The sequence below is a fragment of the Tupaia chinensis genome, unplaced genomic scaffold (assembly GCF_000334495.1).
Source record: "Tupaia chinensis unplaced genomic scaffold, TupChi_1.0 Scaffold145814_1, whole genome shotgun sequence".
NCBI lineage: Eukaryota > Metazoa > Chordata > Mammalia > Scandentia > Tupaiidae > Tupaia > Tupaia belangeri.
In genome coordinates this window covers 2,272,133-2,284,333 of record NW_006205672.1, presented here as the reverse complement: position 1 = coordinate 2,284,333, position 12,201 = coordinate 2,272,133, and the positions used below count along the sequence as shown (strand labels likewise).

The window sequence follows — 12,201 nt, the reverse complement described above, 5'->3', positions numbered from 1 at the left end:
ACCACCCTGCAGTCTTTTCTCCTTTCAGGATTTAGGACATGCGCACATTTGTACCCACTGTGTTCTTCAAGCCCCTGGCTCCAGGACTCCAACTGCACAGGCAGCCAAATGAGATCCAGTGCTTTTAACGCCATGCCACCTGCTGGACCCACTTGACCTTTTTTTTTTTTTTTTTTTTTTTAAAGAGGTTTTTGTCTTAGGACAAGTGCACTCACTGGAGAGAAGGAAAACAGAGAGAGTGAGAAGGAAAGTGAGAAATCAACCCCTCAACGGGATCAGCAGTTAGCATAATAGCTATGTTGCTGGACTCCCCATGTAGTCAACCACAGTTCGAGTCCTGGACCCAGTGGCTTAAACTCACGCTGGGCACATGTGCATGCATGCCCAAGATCTCAAAAGGATAATGGAGGAAAAGAGATTGCAGCGTGGGGTGATTCTTAGCTGTCTGTCTCTCTGTCTGTCTCTGTCTTTCTGGCGAGCACACCCGCCCTGTAAAAAAAACCTCTCCAAAAAAAAAAAAATCACCCCCCAGGGAGGATGGCTATGCCACAATCCCTTCTTCATTCTTCTTCCGGGATCTTGGGCATGCACGCACATGCACCTGGTGTATTTCAAGTTGCCAGATCCAGGACTCGAACCACAGTCAGCTATGTGGGAGTCCAACAACATAACTGGTACATCATCTCCTGGCCCCCTAACTTGTTTGTTTTTGAGAGAGATTTTTGTTACAGGACATGTGTGCTCACAGGAGAGACAGACAAGAAGCAAGAAGTCACCCCCTGGGGAGATGGCCATGCTGCAGTCTCTTCTTCATTCTCCTCTCAGGATTTTGGGCACATATGCACATGCACTTGGTGTGAGGTGTTTTGTTTTGTTTTGTTTTGCTTTGTTTTGTTTTTGAGAGTTTTTTTTTCTACAGGGCATACGCGCTCACCAGAAAGACAGAGACAGGAAGCGAGAAATCACCCCCCCAGGGGGGATGACCATGCCACAATCCCTTCTCTTCCATTCTCCTCTCAGGATCTTGGGCACTCATGCACATGTGCCCGGCATGAGTTAAAGCCACTGGGTCCAGAACTCGAACTGCAGTCGACCACATAGGAGTCCAGCAACATAGCCATTGTGCCAACTGCTGGTCCCTATTTGTTTTTACTTGCCGGTGTGAGTTATAAGCCACCAGGTCCAAGACTTGAACCGTGGCCAACTACGCGAGAGTCCAGTAACATAGCTATTACACTACCTGTTGGTCCCCCCCACTTGTATTTTTAATTACATTTTCTACAGGTTTTTCGAAGTCCCCTCATGTATGTCCCATAGTTGTATTTTAGGCTTGGGGGGGAAAAGTAAATATTTTTCTCTTAGAGTAATATTCTAGGAAGGCCTTTCTTTTTTTTTTTTTAAGAGATTTTTGCCATAGGGTGCATGCACTCACCAGATGGACAGACCGGAAGCAAGAATGAAAAATCACACCCCAGGGGGATGGTCACACCACAATCCATTTTCCTCAGGATCTTGGGTGCACGCACACGCCCTGCGTGAGTATCAAGCCACAGGGTCTGGAACTCAAACCACAGTCGGCCACATAGGAGTTCAGTGATGTAACCGTTAAACCATCTGTTGGTCCATAGGCAAGGACTTTTAAGCTTACATATCTGAGCAGACTGATTCTGGAATGTCCCAGTCTTCTCTCATCTTACCTGTTAAACACAGTGTTTTCTCACACGTTTTATCCTTTTCTCCTGCTTTTCCCTAATGTGCTCTCTCTAGCTATCTTGTTCTGAATAACGCTAACTTCTCTTTACCTCTCTCTTAGCTTTCTGATAATTAATAGTTTAAAAATAAGTTGCTTGTTCTGTGGTCTAATTACAACATTAGGTAAGAGAACAAAGGCGAGAGAGAGAGTGAAAGCTTTACCATGTTTGGAGCACAGAATCTTACAAAGGAAGCAGCCATGTGTCTGCCCAGCGAGACCGCCACAGAACGCCTGTTACATAACCAGGGCCCTCCCTGTGCCCTGGGATGAGATGGAGAGTGGAGGTTGCTAGGAAGCCCTGTGTGATTGGCTGGCCCCCATGCAAGGAAAGGCAAGCCCCCTGGAAGTGTGCCCAGTTGGCCCTTTTTACTCCTGGTGAGTGAGCGTCGGCCCATTGAGTCTTTCTGCATACACGTTGTCCTGACGTAGGCTGGCTACAGTGACATGTGAGTCTGCCACTCCACCTCCCCGCTTCAGGCAGCCTGGCTCCCTTTACATAATCAGTTGAATTTCACTAAAACTGGCAGCTGGTTTCTCATCCAGTGTTAGGTTGCCAGGCGCCTGAACGCCAGGCTGATCTGTTTACTCTAAAGCTCTTGGTCTGCTAGTCCTTGAACTAACTTAGGGAGCAGAGCATCATTAGTAATATCCTCCCTGTATATTTCTTGGGTTCTACAAAGCTCTTTCTCCCTTTACATAATCAGTTGAATTTCACTAAAACTGGCAGCTGGTTTCTCATCCAGTGTTAGGTTGCCAGGCGCCTGAACGCCAGGCTGATCTGTTTACTCTAAAGCTCTTGGTCTGCTAGTCCTTGAACTAACTTAGGGAGCAGAGCATCATTAGTAATATCCTCCCTGTATATTTCTTGGGTTCTACAAAGCTCTTCCTGCTTTTCTACTAAAGATGAAGTCAAGTATATGCCCCAACTGTAGGAACTTGAGCATTTGAAGATAATCTGTGCTTTCAGGATTATAAGAAGGTACAGGATATGGGAGAAAATATATTTGGTCTGTTCTGGAAGTAATTAGAATGTCCAGGGAACACCATTTACCAATGCTGTCAATACGTTCTTTCCTTTCTACCTTTATTTTTTTTTTTTCTTGCCTTTTCTGCTTGACAGCTCAGGCATTTACTTAGTAAAAAAAAAAGAAAAAATCACTTGTTTCAGGAGCTAGCTAATGGCATGTGGTTAAGGCAACTGTATCCCACATGGCTGACTGCACAGTTTAAGTCCCAGATTCAGCGACTTGAAGAACATGGTAGGTGCATGTGCATTCGTGCTCCAAATTCCAAGATAATGCAAGAGGAAAGACTGCAGTGTGGCCATTCCTCTGGAGGGGGCTCTCTTTTTCTCTCTTCTCTGTCTCTCTTTGGTGAGTGCATGCACCCTATAACAAGTTTACTGGGAAAAAGTTGCTTGTTTCAAAACCTTTTTTGTCTTTAAGGTTTTTGCCATCGGGCGCATGTGCTCACCAGAGAGACAGTAAGAGGGAAAGTGAAAATTCACCCCTGAGGGGAATGGTCACACCGCAGTTCCTTCTCCTCCTGGGATCTTGGGCATGCACACACACACGTGGAGTATCAAGCCACCAGGTCTGCGACTTGAACCATGGTCAGCCATGTGGGAGTCCTCAATGTAACTACTATGCCATCTACCGACCCAAAGTCTCTTTGGAGAGGTTTTGTGTTTTTTCTTTTTTCTTTTTTGGGTTTTTTGTTTTTTGGTGTTTTTTTTTGTTTTTGTTTTTGTTTTTTTTTGCTATAGGGCATGTGCACTCACCAGAAAGACAAAGAGAGACAGAAAGCAAGAAATCACCCCTCGTGGGGGATGGGCACACACGCACATGAACCGGTGTGAGTTTAAGCCACCGGGTCTGGGACTTGAACCACAATGGGAGTCCAGCGACATAGCCATTACGCCAACTGCTGGTCCCTCCAAAGTCTGTATATCTAATATTTTTATTTCTCTCCCTCTCTTTTTTAAAATGAAGGAAGAGAAGGTCTTTCTGTGTTGTCCACACTAGACAGGGATCTATCTGAATTGCAGTTGCCCTGTGGGGCCCAGTGTGAAAACCCTCCTCCTGTTTATATCGCTACCTCAATTTTGTGTTACCATTCTCTACAATAAACTCAATCGCTTATATGTAAGAAGTGCATATATAGGAGATGGAGAATGAAGGAATTTGGGAGTTTTGACACGTACTGGTCATGTTCCTCAAGCCACCACGACCAGGACTTGAATTTGTGGTTGGCCTTAATAGGATCTAGCTCCTCTTAACTGCCAGGCTATAGGGCTGGTCCTAAATTCAGCTTTGTGTAGGGTTTGAGGCACTAGGAAATAACTAGTCCACCTCTAAGGTAAAACTGGGCCAAGAGGTAAGGATTTAGGAGTCAGCAATGTCTTGGTCAGTTCTCAATCCCAGTTCTACGTTAAGATTTCCTGGGAGACTCATAAAGCATTCTTGGTGTCTGCAGGCCACACTCTAGACCAACTAAATCATAGTCTCTGGTGGGTGCTAGATATCAGCACTTCCCCTTCCTCCCCCCAGATCTTAGCCGTAGGACACATGCACTCACCAGGGAGGGAGAGAGAATCACCCCCAGGGAGATGGCCATGCCGCAGTCCCTCCTTTCTCCTTTAGAGATTTCGGGCACGTATACACACATCCTGGCGTGATTCTCAAGCTGCCAGGTCTGAGACTCAAACCCCAGTTGGTTATGTAGGAATCTAGCACTTTAACTACCACACCTACCCATGGCCCCCATAAGTATCTTTTGAAAACTCTAGGAAATTATTCCATTGTGGATCATTATGGAGACCCACTAGTAAAGGTTAAAGGAATTACATAGAACCAGAAAGAACATTTACAGTCAGAATCTGTAGGGCTAGTAACCCTTTTTAGAGAGGTGTTTTTTGTTTTTTGTTTTTTGTTTTTTTGCTATAGGGCACATGTGCTTGCCAGAAGACAGAGAGAAACAGAGAGACAGAAAGTGAGAAATCTCCCCCCGGGGGGTGGAATGGCCATGCTGCAATCCCTTCTCCTCCATTCTCTCGGGATCTTGGGCACACATGCACATGCACCTGGTGTGAGTTTAAGCCACTGGGTCTGGGACTCGAACCACAGTCGACTACGTGGGAGTTCAGTGACATAGCCATTACACTAACTACTGGTCCCAATAGTAACTCTTAAGGATAGGGGCCAGCAAACAGCGTAGCAGTTACATTGCTGGATTCCCACATGGCCACTGCAGTTCGAGTCCTGGACCTGGTGGCTTGAAAATCATATCAGGCACATGTACATGTTTGCCCAAGATCCCAGGAGGAGAATGGAGAAGGGATTGCTGGCATAGCCATCTCCCTCAAAAGGGTGATTTCTCACTTTCCCTCTCACTGCCTGCCTGCCTGCCTCCCTCCCTCTCTCTCTCTGGCAAGTACACACATCCAAAGGGGGAAAACTCAGGAAAAAAAATTTAAGAGTAAACTGAAGATGAAAGCCAGTGAGAGAGATCCTTTGTGGGCCAGAATGCATCTTTTAGTCTTTGGTACCTCACCGCTTTACTATAACGCTAGTGTTGTATCCATTTCTGCATACGTGACTTCTGGACATGACTGTATTTCCAGCAGGATCTGCATTAACATGCTTTTCCCAATTCTGGGAGTTTGCTCCAGTTCCCTTGCCTCCTGTTCCTCTGCCCCTAAAACTGAGTAATCCGAACAAATAACAATTCTCTAGTACCCTACAAATCATTCTTGTTAAAAAAAACAGCAGGAGCCTGGGAGAGGATCCCATAGGACAGTGTTTCCCATGTCTACTCACATTTGTAATTTACCCAAAGCCCAATTCTTTTCAGGTTCATGTTCAATCTGTTATCTCGAGCTTTGTGATGTAATGTAGCAGCAATAAATGGGGTTCCCTGCTGGGCAGAGGTAGCTGGTAGTTTTTCTGATTTTTATTTTCTTCCTCTGTGCCCCTTTTTTCCAGTTATAATAGCCATGTCTCAGCCTTCTTGTCTTCAATTGTGTTTGTGACTTACTTTTTGCAGGAATGGGGCCATATAAACATCGCTAGGGATGGAAGGCAGCAGCAGAAGGTGCTTTCTGATCTTAGGACCACTTGATGAGGGCTTGAGAGAGAGACTGATTGCAGAGTGGAGGCAGAGGTCTCAGGAGCCTAGAGCTTAGGTTGGTAATAAAATAGCTCCCGGATCTGGCCCAGGCACATGGCACACTCTGCTAAGGTGTCATGCTCTGCACCTGGGACCATCTGTGAAACTAGAAAAGAGTAATAATGAGCCCAAGTATCTAACCTTATTGCCTGCCTTTATACAGAATCCTCACCATGGATGGGCTCATCGAGGACATTAAGCGACGGCGGTACTATGAGAAGCCTTGCCGCCGCCGGCAGCGAGAAAGCTATGAAACCTGCCGGCGGATCTACAACATGGAGATGGCGCGCAAGATCAACTTCCTGATGCGAAAGAATCGGCCGGATCCGTGGCAGGGCTGCTGAGGCCTGTGGATAGGAGGCCCAATTCTCCAGTTCATGTCTCCACTTTTCCTTCTCCATCTCAGCTTTGTTTCCTTTCTGTACAATAAACTCAGTCATGTATGCAAGAAGGGTGTCCCATAAAGAAGCAGTCCCACTAGTTAGCAGTGGATGCTCTTATTGAGTGAACTAGAGACTGAGTCCAAATGTAGAGTAGAGATAGGATGGCTGCCAGGGGCGTGGGAGAGGGCAATGAGGAGTTACATTCAATGGGTAGTTTCAGTTTGGGTGAAAATATTGTGTTTTACTATAATTATTTTTTAAACAAACTATTATTTTGTTATTTGCTATAGGACACACATGCTCACCAGAGACAGAAAGTGAGAGAGCAAGCTCCCAGGTCTGGGATTCAAACCATGGGCCAGGTGGGAGTCTAGTATCTTAACCACCATACCACCAGCTGGCTCCAGTTTTTTTGTTTTAGTCTAGGAAAGATGAGGAAATTATCCAAAGTGTAGTGGAATATATATATATCATTTTGCACTGAATGTTTGTGAAAACCCCAGTACAAAATCTTGGAGACCCTCCATTACTCTCTTTTGTTTTGGAGAGGTTTTTGCTATAGTATGTGTGCACTCGCCAGACAGGGAGACAGAAAACGAGGAATCACCCACCCCAAGGGGGATGGCCACACCATAATTGCTTCTCCATTCTCTTCTCAGGATCTTGGGCATGCACGCACATGCGCCTGGCGTGAGTTTAAGCCACCGGTGCAGGACTCAAACCAGTCGACTACACCAACTGGTGGTCTCACCTCCATTACTCTTTACTGGACTATCACCCAGTTGTTAGGTAAAGAGAAAGAAAGGATGTGTATAGAAATTTAGAATAAATTCCACTTCTGGGGAAACCAGCAGGTGGCGTGGTTAAGGCATTGGACACTCTCACATGGCCAACCACAGTTTGAGTCCTAGACCTAGTGGTTTGCTTTCTCACTTTCTCTCTCTCGTCAAATTAAAATAAATAAATGAATAAGTAAAATCATTCTTTTTTTTTTAATTTGTATTCATTCATTTATTTTTAATTTGACCATAGAGAGACACAGAGAGCACGAGAGAGGGAAAGTGAGAAAGCAAGCCACCAGGTCCAGGACTAGAACTGTGGTCAGCCATGTGGGAGTGTCCAGCGCCTTAACCACCACACCATCTGCTGGTCCCAGTAAAATCATTCTTAAAAATAAATAAATGAATTCCACTTCTGAAATATTTGTCAGACAGACAGGAGTGCTGTAATCCTTGCCCAAAGGAATTCTTAAGACAAATCTAAAAATTCATTCCTGTTGACTCTTTTTTTTTTTTTTTTTTTTTTGATGTGTTTTTTTCGCTATAGGGCGTGTGCGTTCGCCAGACAGAGAGAGACATAGAGACAGAAAGCGAGAAATCACCCCCAAGAGGGGATGGTCACACCACAATACCTTCTCCATTCTCTTCTCGGGATCTTGGGCACACACGCACATGCGCCCGCCGTGAGTCTTGGACCCGGTGGCTTAAAATTCACACTGGGCACGTGTGCGTGCTTGCCCCAGATCCTGAGAGGAGAATGGAGGAGAAAGGATTGCGGTGTGGCCATCCCCCCTGGGGGGTGATTTCTCGCTTTCTGTATCTGTCTGGCGAGCGCATGCACCCTATAGCAAAAACCTCTCCCCAAAAAAAGAAAAACAAGCCCTGCAGGTGATAGAGTTTGAGAACCCACTGTCCGAGTGTACTCAGATTCTAGGTGGGGATTTCTACCACAATTACTTTGCCCAGCAGGCAGTCCTGGGTGTCTTTGACAGCTGCGGCATCTGACCACTGGAAAGACCTGCTCTGCCTCTCCCACTGTCCATTTCCTCTGCCCTTGGTCCCCCAGTAGCCATTCTCTGAGGATAAAGAGACTTGGAGCCAACTTTTTATTTTATTTATTCATTTACTTTAATTTGACCAGAGAGAGAGAGAAGGAAAGTGAAAAAGCAAGCCACCAGGACTTGAACCATGGTCAGCCATGTGCAAGTGTCCAGCGACTCAACCGCCACACCACTTGCTGGTAGAGCCAACCTTTTCTAAAGATCACAGAGAGGAGGCAGAGGTCACCAGGCTACTTACTGTGGCTTCAGCCCTCACCAAGGTGTTTAAAAAAAAAGCTAAGCCAGCCAATCCTCTTGTCACTTCATATTGCTAGTGTTTAAACATTGCCCCCTTGTGGTGTAGTAGACTGGCTTCTGATTTCTCTGTCTTTTAAAGTATCTTTCCTTTGACAACTACCGGACAATGAAACCTGCAGGAATAATGCTAGGACCACTGTGTTCCCTGCTTCTCAGGGCTTGATCATTTTCCTGCAGCAGTGAGGCTCGGAGAAGAAAGCATATTATTGGACTCTTCATAGGAATTGCTTAGAAAGAAGTCTGCTCCTTGTCCTCTGGAAACTTATATTATAGTCGGAGAAAATCTATATTCAGGTTATCTTCATATTGGTTACCTTTATTTTTTTTCAAGTTTCAATACACTTAAAAGGCTTGAAATAACATGGAGGATTCCTGACCATAGTAAAATTATAAACCATAACAAAAATATATCTAGAAAATCTCCAAACATTTGGAAATTAACACAGGTTTACATAAGCCTTGGGTTAAAGAAAAATATTTTGAATAATATTTTAAAAGCTATCAAGGGACCAGCAGTTGGTATAATGGCAATATCACTAGACTCCTATGCAATCGACCACAGTTCAAGTCTCGGACCCAGTGGCTTAAACTCACGCCAGGTGCATGTGCATGTGTGCCCAAGATCCCGAGAGGAGGATGGAGGAGAAGGGATTGTGGCATGGCCATCCTCTCTGGAGGGTGATTTCTCGCTTTCTGTCTTTCTGGCAAGCACACACGCCTGATGGCAAAAACCTCTCAAAAAAATAAATAAAATCCAATGTATATAAATGGAGGGAAATAGTAAAAGCAAATTAAAATTAGCAAAATAAGTGTATAAGCAATAGAGAAAAAAAGAAATGAAACTGAACTGGTCCTTTGAATAGAAGATAAAAATGGTGAACTTCTAAGCAAAGGTAAGAAAAAGGTCAGTAGAAGCCAGCAGGTAACGTGGCAGCCAAGGAGCTGAGCCCCCATGTGGCCAACCCGTTCAAGTCTCAAACTGGTAACCCAAATCTCATGCGGGGTGTGTGTGTGCATGAAGAATGGAAGAGGGGGGCTGCAGCATGGCCATCCCTGGGGAGTGGAGTAGGGTGGGGAGGGAGTGAAGTCACTCCCCTTCCTCTGTCTCCTGTGCCCTATGGTAAAACTATGGGAAAAAAAATAAGATCAATATTACTCATAACTATAAACAATCCTGAGTACAATGTTAGCAAATTAAATCCCAAAGTACATCAAACTTGTACTGCACTCAAGTAGGCTTGAACCCAGGAATGCAGTTGTTAACCCAGGCCTAACAATTAATTGAATTGGCATAATGATATGTCAGTGGACTACCCAGTAGTCGACTGCGGTTCAGATTCCAGACCCGTCAGTTTAAACTCACAATGGGCCCATGTGCATGCATGCCCAAAATCCCGAGAGGAGAATGGAGGAGAGATTGTGGCATGGCCCTCCCCCAGGAGGGTAATTTCTTATTTTCTGTCTCTGTCTCTCGAGCGAGCTCACGCACCCTATAGCAAAAAATCTCTCAGAAATCACCCCCCAGGGAGGATGGCTATGCCACAATCACTTCTCCGTTCTCCTCTCAGGATTATTATTAGAAAAGAAGGAAAAAATCTTGCAGTCTCTCTCTCTCTCTATTTTAGAGCTAACAGTCTTTCCTTCACATGTTTGGCTGCTCCCGAATGGGTGCATAGATACTTATAAATGTTACTATCTTCTTGAGGAATTAGCCCTTTTCCTACTCTCTAATGCCCTCCTTTGTTTTGTCTTACAGTTTTTGTCTTAAAGCCGATTTTATCTGAAATTAGTATTGCAACTCCAGCCCTTTCTTGATTTGTTTGCATGGAATAGCTTTTTCCAGCCCCTCACTTTTAGTCTATGTATGTCTTTATTTCTCTAAATAATTTTTAAATGTAACTTTATTTATTTTAATTTGACAAAGGAGGGACAGAGTGAGAGAGAGAGAGAGAGAGCAAGCCGTCAGGTGCAGTACTCAAACTGCGGTCGGCCATGTGGGAGTCCAGTGCCTTCCACTGCCACACCACTCGCCAGCCCCCGTCTCTGTATGTCTTTATCCATGAGGTACGTTTCCTGTAGGCAACAGATTTTTTTTTTAATGGATTCAGCCAGTCTGTGTCTCTTGATTGGAGAATTTATTAACATTCTTTATATGAATATTATCAATATTTAAATATTCATTATATGAATATTAAAATCAATATTAATATCAATATTTCCAGACTTGTCCCTACTGTTAAGTTAGCCATTTTCTTGTTATTGTTTTTTGGTATTTTTTGTTCTCTTATTTCTGTCTCTCTGGCATAGCACTACCTTCAGAACTCTCTCTGTATGTCTCTCTCTGGTCAAATTAAACAAGAATAAATAAAATTAAATTAAAAAAAAACTTTTTTTTTTAATTGAGGGACCAACAGTTAGCGTAATGGCTATGTCTCTGGACTCCCACGTAGTCGACCACAGTTTGCGTCCCGGACCTGGTGGCTTAAAACTCATGCCGGGCGCGTGTGCATACGTGCCCAAGATCCCGAGAGGAGAATGGAGGAGAAGGGACTGCGGCGTGGCCATCCCCCGTGGGGGGTGATTTCTCGCTTTCTGTCTCTCTGTCTCTCTCTGTCTGTCTGTCGAGCGCACATGCCCTAGAGCGAAAACCTCTCAAAAAAAAAAAATTGATGCCAGAAGAAAAATACGTCACGACTCACAAATTATCAAAATTATTGGTATAAGGTTTATCCTAGCTAAGAGTAGCTTTCTCAGCCTGATACATACAATTACTAGCAGGAAAGAACAAGATAAAGTTTGTGGCTAAACTGCCTGTCATAACTGTTCCCTATTTTAGCATTTTCAGAGGGATCACATCTATGGTATCAACAGTAACTACAGGTACAATTGAATCATTCACTTCGTGATTCATTCTGAACTAAAATGCTCATGTCTTTCGTCTTTCTAACAACTCTCTTCAGCCTCATGTCTCCTAGTTGGGTTTTTTGTTTATTTGTTCTGAGAGCTTTTTTTTTTTTTCTATAGGGAGTGTTTGCTCACTGCAGAGACAGAGACAAAAAATAAGAAATCACCCCCTCACCCCCGGAGGGATGACCATGCCACAACCCTTCTCCTCCTGGGCATGCACACACACGTGCCCAGCTTGAGTTTGAAGGCACCTGGTCCAGGACCCAAACCACAGTAAACAACCATGTGGTTGGGCCAGCAACATAACCACTATGCCATCTGCTGGTCCAAACTCATTTTTTAAAAACTGTTTTTGCCATAGGGCACATGTGTTACTGGAGACAGAGAAAGGGAAAATGAGAAATCAGCCCCTCAGGGGATGGTCACACTGGAATCTCTTCTTTTCCATCCTCCACTTGGGATTTTGTGCACGGCACACCCATATCAGGCGTGATTTTCAAGCCACAAACCACAGTTGACCAGGTGGGAGTCCGGTGCCCTATCCACTACACCACCTGCTGGCCCCTTCTAGTTCTTGTTCTAGCTAAAAAAATTTCTTGATTAAAAAGCATTACAGGGCCAGTGGGTGGTGTAGTGATTAGGGCACTGCACTCCCACACAGTCAACTGCAATTTGAATCCGGCAGTCAGTAGCCTAAAACTCACAGTGAGAGAGTGTGTGTGTGTGTGTGTCCAAAATCCCAGGAGAATGGAAGAGAAGGGAGTGTGGTGGGGTCATCTTCCCTGGGATTTTTTGCTCTTTGTCTCTCTGTCTCTGTCTCTCCAGCAAGCACACATGGCCTATAGCAAAAATCT

General features: G+C 44.6%; 1 protein-coding gene across 3 annotated transcripts in view; it reads left to right on the top strand.

Annotated features, from left to right (window-relative positions):
• The window catches only part of MRPS21 (mitochondrial ribosomal protein S21), a 17,121-nt gene extending 10,651 nt beyond the window's left edge, over positions 1-6,470 (top strand). For all 3 annotated transcript variants that reach the window (XM_006168469.3, XM_006168470.3, XM_006168471.3), the window contains exon 3: positions 6,084-6,470. In XM_006168469.3, the coding sequence (XP_006168531.1) occupies positions 6,084-6,264 (181 nt within the window). In that variant the 3' untranslated portion in view covers positions 6,265-6,470. The remainder of the gene's footprint in view (positions 1-6,083) is intronic.
• Positions 6,471-12,201: the final 5,731 nt, after the last annotated feature.